The 17,406-nt window shown below is 36.8% G+C and overlaps 1 protein-coding gene across 21 annotated transcripts in view; it reads left to right on the top strand.

The window, feature by feature from the left end:
* LOC131061245 (uncharacterized) overlaps window positions 1–17,406 on the top strand; it is a 40,503-nt gene that overhangs the window by 17,254 nt on the left and 5,843 nt on the right. For all 21 annotated transcript variants that reach the window (XM_057994807.2, XM_057994803.2, XM_057994800.2 and 18 more), the window contains one exon: window positions 52–435. In XM_057994807.2, the coding sequence (XP_057850790.2) occupies window positions 52–435 (384 nt within the window). The remainder of the gene's footprint in view (window positions 1–51; window positions 436–17,406) is intronic.

Genomic DNA, 17,406 nt, shown 5'->3' with positions numbered 1-17,406 from the left:
TAACATTTGTTTTAGAACATCCTTTTCTTGATGTTTAAAAATTGAACACAGGAGGCAGTTTCATCAGTACTTCTTGCATGGTATCGAGGTGAACAGCTTGGTTACAGGTATGAAGAAAGAGAGGAATCTCCTGAGGAAAATGAGATTGTTCCGGAGAACACCAAGATGGAGAAGGATGCCTTTATTAACAACTGTGGAAGAAAAATGGCTGCACAAGAAGCTGTTTCTTCATCAGATGTGGTTACTAAACGTTGCTGTGACGTGTTCTTTAAGATTATTTCATCAGAAAAATTTATGTTATTATGTAACTTGGTCCGTGGGAGTGTCACCGACTCAAGGGTGCATGAGGTGTTTGATTTTCGGCACATCGATTCAAGGATGAATTCTGGAACTTATGGCAAGTCACCAGAGCTTTTCGCTTCAGATATGCAACAGGTATACATTCGTATACATTTAGTCATTAATAATGAAAGAATGCATATGCAATTCATATTTCATTTTATGGTTGTAGATATTGACAATTTGGGTTAATGATGAAAGAATGCATATGCAATTCATATATTCATTATTGTCCTTTAATGTGGGTCCCTTACACTTGGGGTTCGGCTCCATGTCTGAAACAGTTTTCATTTTGTATGTTACTAATATCATCAATGGTATAATCAATGAGCATTGAAATCTTAGGAGTGCTAAGAATGACTGGAAACAATCTGGATGCTAACACAACAAGACAAGATCATGCACCTTAATGTGCAATAGATATTTGTCGCTGCCTGCAGAAATATGTATATCTAAAAGCTAAGTCATCGCGTTCGAATTTGAATTCGAGTTTGGAAATCATAAAATTCGGATGAAGTTCAACAAGAGCAAAAAATACAAAAAAAAATCGGCATTTATTTGCCTTATATAAGTTTTTTCTTAAAATATAACTATAAGCAATAAATTGAAAATGAGTAATAAAATAATGTTAGTATAGTAATGTATTTAAATATACTAAAAAATTTAAACATAAAAGAAAATAAATAATAAATAATTTTTAAAAATTTAATTCTACATATTATTAATATATAAAAATATATTGAATAATAAATATATTATAATAATAAGTTTAGTTTAAATATTTTAAAATTTTAAGCTTTAACATATTGAATAATAAACAAAATTAAATAACAAATCGAAAACATAAAGTATAAATAATTTTAATTTAATTTGAAAAAGCAAAAAAAATTAAATAAGAACAAAACGTTAAAAATTAGTAACCCTCGTTGTGAAAAGCCCTGAAAAATCAACTCAGTCGTAGAATGGATGCATACTAGTTTTGTGGGCAGTGCCTAATCCACACCACTAATTTCCTGGGACCAAATTTAATGCCAAATTATTCCGCTAATCTATGCTTAGAATAAAGTTTAAACCATTTGGAATTAGAACAAAACATTTTAAAAAAATATTTTATTAGAACAAATTTTGCCCTGTTTACTGCACCAAATTTATGACGAATTTCAATGAATTTTTATTAATGTTTTGAAATCCACCTAATTTCAAACTTCATACCTGAAATTCGACGAATGCGGTGACATAGCCTAAAAGCATTAAGGCAGGTGGATACGGTATCTATTCATTGAAGAAGTAATTTCAATGTGTATTTGTAGCAAAACCTCAGTAATTTCAATGTCTTGGTATTCTCCCATGAATATCATTAGAAATGGGTCCCTCACACCACCAAATCTTATTATAAGAGCCTGCATCTAGGCGCATGAAGAAAGTTACAGTAGGTGCAGGCACAAAATGAATAATGCAATATGCAAGCTATTGTAGGATAGAGTAAATCAATAACCACCAAATCAAATCAAACGAACTTCCAATGAGTGGATGAAGTACACATAGAAATGCTACCTAGATGAATGACTAATGGAGATGACATGTTTGGTGGTTATGTGTTTAACTGCCAAGTAGTGGATCAATTATCTTGGTCTAACTATAAGGTCAAGAGTTAAACTGTCAATCACAAAACAAAACGAATAATGCAATATGCAAGCTATTTGTAGATCAATAACTAAATCAAATCAATCAATTGAACTTTCAAATGACTGGATGAAGTACATATAGAAAGGCTACCTAGATGCATGACTCGAGGAGATGACATGTTTGGCCATGTGTTTAACTGCCAATAACTGGATCGATTAACTTGGTCTAACTATAAGGTCAAGAGTTAAACTGTCAATCAGTGGATCAGTTTACTCAATCTGACTAAGACAAAGGTGGACTTGACTAACGGAGGTGGCACTTAACAACTGTCAATCAAGGGTTGATGAGGCGTCAGTGGCACTATTAACTACTTAGATGAGGAAAATTAATTATTCTTAATATCCTAAGTAAATATATTAAATAGTTGCAATATCACATTCATGATGGAGACATATCTAAGGTGAAGAAAATAATACACCAATAGATGATAAGCCATCATGTGATTCAGATTAGGGTCAGCCATTACTTCCAGTTATGGCTTTCTCTATCATATTTGGTTGTGGATATTCGTTGTGATGTTTTCTGTAATGCTTGATGTGCAGGGTTTTCTTGCCTTGGTTTCACCCTCTCTTGTTAGCTAGACTCTTCTATTGGTTTGCTAAATTTTGGAATCCTATTGACTTATGTTGTTCATCTGTGGAGCTCGATATAATCTGATTAATTTCTTTCTTTCACCATCATTATGCTACTAGTGAAAAATTGAATAAATATTTTCTTTCACAGATATGTTAAAAAATCAACTATACCATTGTAATGTCCCGTTCTCCTTAGCACGTGCAGTTGTGTTGAGGTTGGCCTATATTTGACCCTTGTAGGCCAAGGAGTTGTTTAGGGGGTCGACATGGCGATGATTGGTGACTTCACATCTCTTTATTATTTGTTATTTTGATGCTATAAGGAGATAACACGTATCAGGGGACGTGTTAAATTTATTTAATTAATAAATTAAAGGTACATTAAAATAACATGTTTAATTAAATAATATAAAGTGTACCTAACCTTATCTTCTAGAAGGTGATTGTGACGTATTATGTAATGGATAAATAGAAGAGAGGAAACACATGTTGGGCATCAGTTGTTTATGTTATCTCTTGTTGAGTGTGGAGACATAGGTTGTCCGCAGAAGATCTTGGGGAACGATACATCCCTATTGGTCAGCATAACTAAGGAGGTGAAAGACCCTCTGAAGGGTTGTGAGGAGAGTGGAGAGCATTCAGCCTTCCACATTGAGCCATAGGAGTTTTAATACCAGATTATAATAGTATTTCAAACTTGCAGATTGCTGAGATCGCCTTGCATTGGAGAGTGCATTCTTGAACCATTCTTTGACAGCTATTCCATTTGGGCATCTAGGCGATATCTATCATCATTAGTTGGATGCAAATCGAAGATATTGGGTGCTGTTATCAAACAGGTTGCAGAACTAGGTTCCCACGATTTTGTTCATATCTTATCCTGTGTGCATCGATATTAACTTGTAATGATGCCAAAATTCATAGAAGGAAGAGGCGATACCCTTTGGACAGTTTGAAAGGCGATTTGGTATCTCTTTTGATTAATATCAAGAATCCGACCTGAGGCAGGTTCGTGGGTCATGACCTCCGATCTGAGCATTTAGTGCATGTGAAAGCTTGGTGACCCCTTTGTCAAGCAAGGCGCTTCATTTGGAGGAAGGTCCCATCATTTTGGAGGAGTATTTAGACTGCTATACTTCATATCATACTGGGTTCTCAGACCTACTACTGGCAGCAGCAGGGACAGCACTAGGCATTGTTCGATATTGCATGTTGGAGGAACTTTGATCTTGGATGTAGTTTGCTTCTTCATCGCTTCACTTGGGTGAATTTATCAGGTTCCTAAGGCATCCTTATTTCACTGTAATTTCAGATTGTTTGCATGAGTTATATGAGTGCCTCTTGTCCTCAGAAAATCTGAGAATTAGTAATCATTATCAGACCATGTGTTTTGAGTTTGTATTGTTTCATTGAGCTATTATATGAATAAGGATCAAAGCATATAGGGCTGCACCTTATACAATTGGATACTGAGGTTGTATGTCAACTATTTGACAAAATGTCAGTAATTAGATATGATTGTTTATAAGCTTCATTTGTCTCAATATACATTTGGGTTGCTGTCCAAGCACTTCTATATTATTATACTTCCATTTGTGAATGTTCTTGCATGAAGAATTAGCATTAGATGTCCCTAATATCAATCTGAAACTTAGATCAGCAGATTAGACTATGACAGTCAAGTGTTTGATGAAATGTCTAAGTGAAAAGTATTAGGAGTTCATATCAGAAAATAACAAATAATAAAGAGATGTGAAGTCACCAATCACCGCCATGTCGACCCCCTAAACAACTCCTTGGCCTACGAGGGTCAAATATAGGCCAACCTCAACACAACTGCACGTGCTAAGGAGAAGAGGACATTACAACCATTATTTGCCCAATACATTGAAATTAGAATGCATTGTACCCTGGTTGGAGAGAAGTTTTCTCATTTATATGTTGTTCTGATAGAAGGATTAAGAAGCTGCTATGATGTAGAGGTCTATTGGACGTATCATGTGGTTTCTATACCCTTCCCTTTGTAAATCGGTAAATTTTACATGCTAGTATTAGCTCATAATATTTGGAGTTTCTTTGGTTTATGCTATTTCTACCTAGGCTAGAAATTAAAGTTTTAATTGATTACTTGTGATTAAAGTTGGGGCACAGGATCTAGAATTGTTGGGCATCTAAGATTATGTTATCACATTCATAGTTAAAAGCGAAATGGGCCTTTCTTCTATTGTATTGACTTTTGAAAATGTAAGATGACGAAAGTGTCATTTGAGTAAAATTAATATTGTGAGAACCACAATATTGTGTTGGGTTAATGTTCTCTAAGCGGGATCCTACTTTGGATTTGTATGACAAATTTATATGCAATATAGGAGATAGGATAGGATGGAAAATCTGCTTAGACGTTATCTATGTGTTGGTGTAATTAATTATTCATGTTGGATATTATTACACTTTACTTAAGTGTACTTAGGTACATGCATTTCATAGTAGTTTGGGTATGAGACACTTGGGTGTTTGTGCCACATTGGGATAAGTGCGTGTAGGAGATTTCCACCTTTTATGGTGTGATCTTGTTGTTACTACTCATATCCACTTATTGTGGAGTGATAATTCCACCTTCGGTGGCTGATCCACCTCATGTGGAATATTATATTGTTTTTCCTACCTACCACACTATTGATGTGTATTTTGTACACGACCAAACATAGAATAAAATACCCAGAGGTATCTTATCCTCTCTTGAATAAAGTCTCCGAATGTTGAAGATGTCGCGAAAAGGATCAATCGGGATGACTTCAAGGTTCCTTGTTGTAGGATCTCTACGTGTGGATAAGCACCAGTGGTCGTTGTGTATGCTGTTTCTTCAAGGGGCCTTACGTACTTTCACAGAAAGCTTGTCCGTTTTACTCTCTTTCCAAATGCAGGAACAGGATTTTCCTAACACTAACAGATTTCAAAAATATCAAAAGATAAGGGTTTCAAGGAAGGAATACTTGAACTAATCCTAAGAATGACTCAATGAAGACTAGATTTGATAAGATTCTACCAATTTCAGTATCGCCAAGAAATTACAACTCTACTGGAATTGATGCAATCTTCTAAGGGGATTTAATAACTTTCAAATCATCAAGGGTATAGATACTATCATAGAGATACATATCAATACTTCCAAAAATGATTGAATTCTTAATCAATCTCAATGTTTCCTCACAATCAGTAAGAAGCTAGTGGTTTGGAATGTGAATCTTATCAAAGATCAAGCACAACACTTCGTCCTTCAAACTTAAAATTTAAATGCTATTTCAATTGAGAGTGATTCAAGAAGATAAACAATCATGAAGATAGCCACAAGTATTGCAATAAAACACCATAACTTCAATATTTTATTGATCTCATAGCCAAATGGACAACAATTGTTCAAAATTCTTTCTTCACTACTCAATCTTGCTACAACAATAACTTTCTAACTTTCTTCTCTCTAAGCTCTCTCTCTTTTCTCTAACTTTTCTAACTCTCTAAAATGAAATGAGTGAGGGTATATATAGCATCCTCAAATACAATGAATGGCCCGGATCAAAAGAAGATCAACGGCTGAGATTTTGACACCTAAACCCTAATTAGGGTTTGTTACAAAAAAGTCCCCATTTAGATAAACATCACTAATCCATAGCCAATAAAGAATTGGCACAAATACCGAGGAGACATAGACCAATAGGAATTAAGTTGCCACATCATCCTATAACAACTTTTCATCTAGAATTTTGTTCCTTTTCCTATGCTCTTTCTTAGCATATTCAATGAATTTGGACACAATTCCCTCAATCTCAGCAATGGGAATCTCAGGAAGATTCTTCATTCGTTCTTCCAGGTGAAGGACTTGATCAAAAGCAATGAGAAGAGTCGTCTCCCATCCAGGTTCGAGTTCTTTGGTCTTCTCAATCAGGAACATAGTAGTGTACATTTGATCTCGTTGCTTATCTGTGATGATGTTCTCCTTCTTGCAAAAGATGACCTTGATTCTATCCTCCAACTCTTGGATGTCCACATCTGTCTCGATCTTGATCCGTCTGTCAAGAATGGTACACAACACCTCAAACACCTTATCTTGAATTGGATGAATGATACCTTCAACTCGGCTGCATCTGGTGTTGATGTCTTCAAAAAGGACCTCCTTCATTTGGAGCAGAGCTGACCACTGTAGGAGGTTATGGGTTCCTCCATCCATTATCTTTTCTTGTGCCAGAATCCGTCTTGGTGTTTCTCTTATCACTTGTAAGACTGGGATGATAACATCTCTAGTGTGAGTGAGTGCAGCTACAGTTATCATTAGATTATGGATAATCTCAAGGACCTGGATAGCTCGATGAACTGTCTTCATTGTTCTTGTTGCAAATTCAACGGCTACCTTGTGAGATTTATCAATCCAAGAACTCATAAGTTGAACTAAGCTCTTCACCCTTTCTGCCTCACCTACTGATTCAAGAGGGAGTGCTTGTAAAGGAGATTCTGCTGGATCTTGACGTCTCAAGGGCTGATTATGATGACTAAAATAGTTCCTCCAAGCACTGACCTCCCTCTCAAGCTTCTTATTCTTTTCGATTTCTTCTTTAAGTTTGTCTTTAAGTGCTTCAAATGAATCAGTTGCATCTTCCATCGCTTGCTCGGAGGTAAGTGGACCAAGCTCAAATGTTTCTAAGTCATACTCTTCTGCAAGAATCTCATCCTCATATTTGTCTACCACTGGTGTAGCTACCTGCACTTTCCTGGATCCTGTCTCATCTCTAATTACCTTAGACATCTTCATGGCCTTCTTCTTTTCCATTACCTCATGAGAATTTCCTATAAGGCTTTCCAAGTCAAACACATCTTCTTCTTCTTCAACCACAACTACCCTTGTTAGTCTCTCTTTCAGCTAATCAGGAATGGCAGATCTTGTTTCCCTCACTTGTATTTCTTTAGGTAGTGGTCTATCTTCCCGGAAAGGAGATGTTGCTTTATCATCATTCTTTTCTTTGTGTTGCTCATTAGCACCAACTTGGGGAGAGTGACTTGATGAATGCTGAGGTGTTTGTCCTTTCTCTTGTTTATCATTCTGTACCATGGATTCCATAGACTCATCAACTTCATATACTATCTGCCTCTGATCTTCCCCTTGACTCGCCTCCTTTTCATGCCTAGAAGATGTGCTTGGTGGGTGATTAGGATTTGTTTTCTGCTTCTTCTTGGAAGGTTCTCTCTTCTCAGGTCCTTCTTTCCTCTTTGAGCCTTTGGAATGAGAAGTATTCTCACTCACACTTGCTTCTCCTGCTTCTGGTCTTGCCTCCAAAGTGAATGTCATTGATACATTCTGCTCCTTCAACTTTTGATGCTGTACATCCACCCATTTGCGAGTGCAGGATAAAACGGGAGCCATCAAAGCTCTCAAGTCTAAAACCTCGGGCTCATTCCAATCTATCTTCACTTCTTTGTCTTCTTTCTCAGAGGATGACTGGAGGTATCTACCATTATCCTGGGCTTGATCGGCTACTCTATAAACTTTGCATTTCCTGATAAGATCTAAGGGTAGCCTGGAATGCATCTTTCTTTTGACCTCTAAATCACCTGGGAGATTCATCCAAAAGTCCTCCACTTGAAACTCATGCTTGTACTTCCTGTCGACTGTCTCCTCCATATAACCATGAGGATCAAAATTCTCTCGTGAGGCAAAGGATGTGAATGAGTATAAAGATAATTCCTTTTCTGCATCTTCCGCGGCTTGAGTATTAGGACACACTTCAATTGAATTCCCTAGTATGATGGGCACGGGAATTCCATTTCCATGCTTGTGTCTGGATGCCTTCGCATAAGCTGCCAACTGTCTAGTCACCTCAAGTAGTACTATCCTGTCTGTTGGATATCTTGGCAACATGTAGGGAGGTGAAGGACACCCATGAACTCTGATGTATGTGAATTTTTGAAACTGAATGAACCAACTGTCTAGTCACCTCAAGTAGTACTATCCTGTCTGTTGGATATCTTGGCAACATGTAGGGAGGTGAAGGACACCCATGAACTCTGATGTATGTGAATTTTTGAAACTGAATGAACCATGCACCATACTTCTTCACAAGCTCTTGTGCATCCAAAGACAGTCGATTGTGAATCCCACCTTGCAATATCCTGGTAATGTTCATCGTGAAGGTGTCATTGACTAACTTGTAGTCACTTCTAGGCGGATGATGCAGATGAACATAAGAATCACAAACTCTTATTTATCCGGGTCCTCTTCCAATCACTCCTCTGTGAGGTAGCCCTGCATACTCGAAACTCCTGACCAAGGCATATATAGCATATGAGCTCATGTGGAATTATTTGGTGGGTCTTAGCCTTCTCAACTGTACGTCCAGACAATTGCTAATGATTCTGGCCCAATGAAGCATTCCTTTTCCTTGGACTATCACTTGTATAAAGAAGAACATCCACTTGTCGAAGAAGAAGGCTTGAGAAGCACCTGTAACTCGATTGAGCAAAGTTATCAAGTCCCTGTATTCCTCGTGGAAGTCAATCCTATGTGGTGTATTGGGAATCTTGTTCAGGCGAGGCCAACTTTTGAGCAACCAATTTTTATTGATGAAGTTCAAACAAGACTCAGGATCATCTTCATAGATCGACCTTGCTCCTTCCAAGCTCTTGTAAATCATGTCTTTATGGTCCGGAAGATGAAGAGCTTCGCCTATAGCTTCCTTTGAAAGGTAGGCTAAGATGTTCCCGTCCTTGGTTACGATCGTCCTTGATTGTGAGTCATAGTGGCGAGCACACTCGATCATCAACTCATGACACTTGACTGCGGGAGGGAAACCTGCAGCCTTGATGATGCCACTCTCAATTATCCTCCTTGCAACAAGTGATGGCTTGCCAATGTAGGGGACTCCTCGAAACTTCTTCACATTGAAGTTTCCTAAGTTGGTGTCTCCGATATTATTCCACTTGGACACGATCTTGGTCTCCAATTCGTCGCTCCTCTGATCTTCCTTGATGAGAGCCTGCCGACTAGTAGATCCTCTGGCTTTGGGGGTCGTCATTTGAGGCCTACACAAAAAATTTAAAATTAGTTTTTAAGCATCATATCTTAAAGCATAGGATCGAAGACCTTCCAAGGGAATAATTCAAAACATTTATTTGAGAATGACAAATCCAAGAATTATTAACTTTTAAATTAATTATGAATGGAAATTAGATTTTCAAGACTTAGACTTTAAAAGATTGCTATGAAATCAAAATAAGTCTTGAATAAGGACTTCAAACAATTTGATTCTTCATACCTCTTCTTGAATGCTTAACTATCAACCTTGGAATATGGAAGGAAAAAGATCAGATCTTGCTGGATAAGGATTGGATTTTGGTCTCCCTTTAGATGAATTATGTCTTGATTAACCTTCAAAAGAAGTTCGCCTTCCACTAACCTCCAACCACTTGGCAAATTCTGGAAATTTAGCCTCCAACTTAGTAAGAATTCGCCTCCAATCTGCTCCTCAAGATCGCATTTAGAACAATGAATGAATGATTTGGATTCACCACAAAGCATCTCCCTTAAATAGGGCGCTTACCCTAATCCTCATGAGGCCAACTTAGGTGTTTAGCAATAAAATAAGATAAAATCCCACTTAAAAGGAGGCCGACTTGCTTGTAAAAGAAAATAAATGTATTTTAAGCGCTCTCCTTTTATTTTTAAAATTTTAAAATTAATTTCAAGGCCTCCAAGGTGGATTTTATATTTGCTTTAAGGCTTTAAAAATTAATTAATTCAATTATAAAGGCCTCAAATTATGCGAACTTAATTTAACCTCCCAAATGTCTTGAATTTGGCAAATTTGGTGAAAATTTAGGAATATGGAGGTTTGATTGAGGCTTAATGAAATTTCCTTTTTCCTTGAGTTTTGAAATATTCCAAGTGATGAAGGTCTAGATTCACTTCAAGACTTGTTTGAACCCCTTATCCATGCTTGTTCTCTTGATGAAATTGAAATTTTCTCAACCTACATTTGCAAATTTCCATGTCTTTGTCTTTACAATCTTGCAATTTGCCTTAAACTTAATCAATCAAGGTTGAATGATGGTTTTTTTTTTGATGATTTTGCCCTGGACCCTTTGGAAGGGTTAGGAGCGATTTTTCAAATTAGGTCTTGAATACCTTATTCCCTTCATTCCAAAATCTCCTGGAAGGCGAGTTCATGTTTGTTTTGCCCAGATCAAAGTCTTGCATTTCAATTTTTAGTCTTTCACATGAGGAAATTAGGTGAAAATGTGAATTTCGCCCTGGACCCTCTGGAAGGGTCAGGAGCGATTTTTACATTTTAGGCCAAAATTCACCTTAGTTTGATCATTAAACTCCTCCAAGGCAATCTCCAGGGTTCATTTATCTCCATCACTGGGTTAGCTCATCAAAACTTTGAAGGAAATATTGCATTTTTGGGAATTTCGCTCCTGAGCTCAAAATTCCCATTTTTTGATGGTCTAAATTTCTTCAAGGCATTCCAAATAAGTTCTTTCATTGTAGTCCAGGCCTAGTCTCACTCAAATCTGGAAGGAAAAGGTGACTTTAAGTTTTTTCGCCCTAGACCCTTTGGAAGGGTCAGGAGCGATTTTCTTCTTCTGACCTAGAATCATCATTTTTTGGAACAAACATCCACTCAAGGGTGGTCTCAAAGGCCTCTTCTACCTTGGTCTAGTCTTGCCTTAGCACAAACTTGAAAGGAACATGTTGGTTTTAGGATTTTCGCCCCAGACCCTTTGGAAGGGTCAGGAGCGATTTTTAGGTTTTAGGGCAATTCCTTCATTCTTCCAACTTCAAATCATTTCCAAGGCATAGAACATCATGCCTTACTCCTCTTTGAGTCTTGAAAACCAAAATCTTATCTTGAACTGCAAGGAAAATAGGAGGATTTGGAAATTTCGCCCTGGACCCTCTGGAAGGGTCAGAAGCGAATTTCCCTCTAGGCATCAAAACTTGCATTCTTGGCGATCCAATTCAACTCTAAGGCATTTCCAATAGGTTCTCATACCCTTGTCCAAGTTTAGCTTTGCCTAAATTTTGAGAAAAGGATGACTTTTGAGGATTTTCGCTCTGGACCCTTTGGAAGGGTCAGGAGCGAAAATCATGTTCTAGGGTCAATTCCTTCATCTTTTCAACCTCAATCATCCTCAAAAGGCAATAACATACTTCCTCACACCTAGTCAAGACATAAAAACCAAAAAGTTGTCTAAACCTTGCAAAGAAAATAGGTGTTTTTAGGAATTTCGCTCTGGACCCTCTGGAAGGGTCAGGAGCGAAATTCACCATTTGGCTCAATTCCTTCACTTTTTGATGATTTCTTGCAACCTCAAGTCACTCCCAGGGGCAATTCCTTCTATGTTTCACCTTATCCCACATTTGACTTAGCAAAATTTGATAGCAAAAGGTGATTTTGAGAAAATTTGCTCTAGACCCTTTGGAAGGGTTAGGAGCGAATTTCTCAATCTTGACTAAAATCCTTCATTTTTTCACCTTGAAACGTCTTTGCCAAATGGGATTTCATCTTTCATTGTGCTAGGAATAGAATTTCATGTCCAAGAAAGGCTAAAAAATGTGTTTATAAGGAATTTCGCTCTGGACCCTTTGGAAGGGTCAGGAGCGAAATTGCCTTTCCTGGCTAGAAACCTTCATTTTCATGACTTCTAAACATGCCTAAGGGTTTCAACATGCTCTCTCTTCCCTTTTTCATGCCTTTGACACCTCAATTTGACCAAGCAAGACAAGAAATGCCTTCTATAGAAATTTTTGCTCTGGACCCTTTGGAAGGGTCAGGAGCGATTTTTAGGTTTTAGGCCTATTCCATCATCAGTTCAAGTTGAATTCGCCTCTCAAAGGAAGAAAACACTACTCCTCTCTCATCCAAGCCATGAAAACCAAAAAGTGACTTGATTTTGCAAGAAAAATAGGTGATTGAGGAATTTTCGCCCTGGACCCTCTGGAAGGGTTAGGAGCGAAAATTCTCCTTTTGGGCAAAATCCTTCATTTTTTCAAGTTAAAACATCTTCAAGAGGCAAAAGCAAGTTGTTCTTGTTTCATTCATGCCAAAAACTTGACCTTCTCCCCTGCACAACAAGAGCTTTTGGGAATTTCGCTCTGAACCCTTTGGAAGGGTCAGGAGCGAAATTTCCCTTCTTGTCCAAAATTCTTCATTTTGCACGCTTCCAAATCCTCAAAGGTATCAAATGATGTCCAATCTTCATTCCAAGAGACCCTACACATGAAAAGTTAGCGAAAGTTAGGAAGAAATAAGGTTTAATAAGATTTTCGCTCTGGACCCTCTGGAAGGGTCAGGAGCGAAACCTCCATTCCAGACCAAATTGCTCAGTTTTCAAGTTTCAAACCACCTCACAAGGCAAAGTTAGATCATTTTCTAAGCTAGGAACAGGATTGCAAGTCTGTCCAAGGCAAGAAATAGTGTTTAGGATGAAATTCGCTCTAGACCCTCTGGAAGGGTCAGGAGTGATTTTGACATTTCCAGGCTAGATGTTACCTTGATTCGCTTCACTCTCCATCAAACTTGATCAAATCAATTCTCTTTCTCCAGTGACTCTGCTCAACTGACTCAGACCGGGAAACAATCAGGACTCTAACAAGAAAACCCTCAAATCTAGTCCTGACCTGACATGAGACCTATTCACCCTGTCCCCTGATCTAACCAACTTGACTCTCCTGAAAGGCATGCTTAATTCTGGTAAACTTGAGGTTTCAAGCAGACGACTAACAACCTCCCTAAACAAGACTAGACTTAGCTTGAAAGAAACCCTAAAACGAGCTTCCAAGGTTTAGCCCTAATCTAGCCAGCCTAGGCAGACCACTCACTCACTCAAAACCCTAAAAGCAGAGAGAAAAATAAGCAAAGAGAAAGCAAAACCTAAGGCAAAAAGAGGGGGTCCCCATTCTAATGGGGCGATGTGTGAAATGGTCACAACACACACCTATTTCCTACCTACCCTTGTTTCTTATTGAGCCACATGTCATGTTTGTGTGCTCTCATATCCATATAGCCTTGCCTTTATAAGCAGACTCATCTACATTGTATGTAACGTTTGATGATCCAGTTGATTAGTATTTTCATCTTGATAGAATACAGTTTATTCCTATCATCTATTTTGTCTTTCTAATGTACTTTTCATTGAGCTCTTGATCTTGGCAAAATCTCACACTATGAGCTGAATTTGAGGTGGTCTATGAAGAGGCATAGGAGAGTACTTCCAATGGATGTTTGGGAGGTGGAAGAGGATTTTAAGTTGCCTTTTCATAAGGGTAGGTTGTGTCAAGAATATTTCTTGCCTTTTATAGAGTTTAAAATGCTCTTTTCCAATTGGAGAGGCTCATGGCAGATAAGTCTAGAATAGGCCAACCATAGAAGCATAAATGTTCAAAAAATCTCGATTTTTGTATTTTAAAAAAACCTCCAGTTGAAATGATTTTTTTCCTTGCGATTTAATCAATTGTGATTTTTAACGATGTTCAATGATTTTAAAGGGTTTGAATTGTGTAAAAATTGTGAAAAAATCACTTCGATAAACCTCATTCCTTACCTTATTAGTAGCTGGACTTCCTTATCTGTTATGACCAACCTGTCACGAAGCCCTAAACGTGCGTAATTGCTATTTAGTTGGGTTTTTTCATTGATTTTAGCACAAAACTAAGCATTAGCTATTAGGATGTGGTTCACCATCAAAGATTTACCAGATTTCATCAGGTTGCTGAGGCAAATTGCAAGTAGGTGATCTTGAATGGATGTCTATTTCTAATAGATGTTAATGATATTAAAATAGAGACGTCCTTCTTCTATGTTTGAGGTTAAGGACATTAACATGGAATGGTTAATAGATGTGCTTTTTTTTCTTTATATTCCACAATATTATCATTTGCTTTAGGCTTGTAGTAATGCTTTCCATTTATATAAATCCAAAGACAATTTAGTGGGATATAGTAGACAATATCATAAATACTAAGGCTTCTATCTGTTTTTTTAAAATATCTGAACTTTATAAGAGTACTTGCCAAAAGTAATTATAGGAAGCCAAACTGAATTGAAATGAAACTCTATTGGCTTGATATCAATCTAAAGAGGTTTGTTTTCTTGGAATTCTTGTGATCTGGATTATTCAAAGAAATATTAATATTTCAGTTTTCAATAATAATACTAAGGTGGTTATTTAGATTATCAAGGTTAGGTTGGGACAAATTTCCTTTCAAGATGCTAACAAAGTGTGATAGTTTGGAGCTTCAGTTTGACACTGGCCATCAAGTTTTAATGACAACTGGGTAGGGTAGTGACAATTGTATAATCAAGTGGGAAGCAGAATTGTATACATACAGTATATAGACATTGTGGAAGCAGAAGCTGAATGGTTCCTATCAGAAAGAAAAAATGAGCTTTTAGTGCTGAAAAAATGAATTGTAACAATATTTTATATCAAAATAAAGGATTGATTTTGTTATATTCAAATTTCCTCTATATTCTACAGGCCTAATGCTTTGTTAATTGGTGAAACTCACTGCTTAAATCCATGCCCTGCATTTGTTAGGGAACTACATTCGATTTAGGCTTGTCATATACATGGAGGTTCAGAAGACCTGCAAGGATTACAATATCAGTACTTGAATGCTTTAGACATATATAGTGTATCATTCCATACATTTTAAATAGGTAACTGGCAAACTAATACATTCCTTGAAAGAAGTCATGCCCTTGTGGGCTCATCTCAATCCCTTGCAAGGCAGGCCTAATATATTTTCTCTATAATGATCCAAATAGATTTCAGCAGCAACTGTCCAATTGAAAGGGAATGTTCCTCATGCTCTGGTTTTTCATTGAAATTTGTACCTTTTATCTCTCAAATTATCAACTCAAAGTCCATCAGTGTTTTTAACTCCATCTACTTACACGCAAAATCAAGGAAAATTTACTTGAATAAGTAATAGCTAAACTTGTGGCGCAAATTATTATTCTCTTCTTTTCTACTAGCAGGTCTTTATTATCTAATGGAAAAATACTTAACACTATTTTACAAACCTGCTAAAATAGTAATCAGTGTGAACATTTCAATATCATTTATGGTCTTTTGAGATGTAGGATGATGTTTCAGAAGCATTTTCTATTACTTCCTTTGTCAGCTAATGAGCTATTTGCAATTCCTTCCTTTGTCAGATAATTTCCCTTACACACTCTTAATAGAGTTCTCTTTCACACTGTTCTAGAAATTGCAAGTACTGTTAAATCACAAATATGGACCAGTTGATTCTTGTTTTGTAATTTATGATGTCTGCTCGGCAAAGGAAAACTATCTTTATAATGACTTTATTGAGCCCGAGAATTTTGAGATCTTGAGGTCAAATTGGATAGTCACAGACTCACAAGGTTGAATGACTTAGGAGATGCTTTGAACTAGGAGCAGCATCATCAGAATATGCAGCCCTCTAGCATAGCTCCATTTGTAATAGCAAGAGTCATTGGCTATCTTTGATTTTTTGGAACTTTGTACTTAATTTATAGATTGACTTTGTACATATATTGAAATTCAAATTTTGTCAACTCGAACCATCTAGTCATTATTTATGCACTATGAAGTATGCTTTGTGCAATGCAATGTAATCAATGATATGAATATAAACAGCAAAGTCCTATTTTCTATAATTCATGGGTTGAACTTTCTATTTCATTTGCTCTCAATACCTCTATGCTATGGAAATGCCCTTAAGAATTAAAAAAAAATAGTATGTCTTTTTCCTACAATTTTTTTGCAGTTTTTTTTTTTTAATCTGATTTTTTCCCAATTTTTTTCAAAAAATCTTATACTTTTGGTTTGCTGATTTTTTCCCAAACGATTTTTTGCTGCTATAGAATTACTCAAATAGGATGCACGAGGATGGAGTTGTAGGACTTAGAAGCACATCATTAACCTTTATTTCAGATTACTAGTTCCTCACCCACAAAGCACTGGTTCTCTTACATCATCTTCCTTTCTATCAATAGCACTCTAACAAAGCAAGAAGTGAATTGTTGTACATAACATGATAACATGTTTAGATTGAAGACAGACTGATGCAAAAGCTACAAAATTGTAGAAACCACATTCAGTGGTTCCACAATGCACCTCTCCATCCCAGTGGTCCTGGATATCCCACCTGGCAAGTCACCTAAAGGAAACATCTCATATTTACAGAGATATTTCTGAAATGCTCTGAGACTTTTGATCAAGTTTCTGGCTCACTTTCACCAATCTGGGAAAACTTTTAATCTACTTTTTCTCTACCAAAAGAAAACCATTTGCTTTGTTATTTCTTTCTCTTTTTCCCATTTTCCAATTATCTAACCGGAGATTTATGGTCAAGTTTTTGATAAATATATATCACTTGACCTATTATCTGAAATGACTACAGCGTAATGGGACATGGATGCAAAGGATGTCACATAAATTGATGAGGATGGGGTGTAGAAATGTAGGCTGGTTTGTGCTTGAAGAGCAGGAACAATATGGATGCCCATTTATTTTGGGATTGTCTAGAAGCAATAGATTGGAACATGCCACTGTAACACAGCTTTTGTATGTTGTATAAAGTTTTGAGGCTATGATGGATTCATCTCTTGATGCATCATTATTTTTTAACCTTTTTCTGCCTTTCTATGCCCCTCCTCTATGTTTTTTTTTCTGATCAGTAAAAACTGCGCAGAATTTATATCAACAAAATTAATATTTACAAGTTTACATTGTAACACCAGCACAGAAGACAAAATTTGTCGCT

The sequence above is a fragment of the Cryptomeria japonica genome, chromosome 11, assembly GCF_030272615.1.
Source record: "Cryptomeria japonica chromosome 11, Sugi_1.0, whole genome shotgun sequence".
Taxonomy (NCBI): domain Eukaryota; kingdom Viridiplantae; phylum Streptophyta; class Pinopsida; order Cupressales; family Cupressaceae; genus Cryptomeria; species Cryptomeria japonica.
This window is presented reverse-complemented; position numbering and strand designations above follow the sequence as displayed.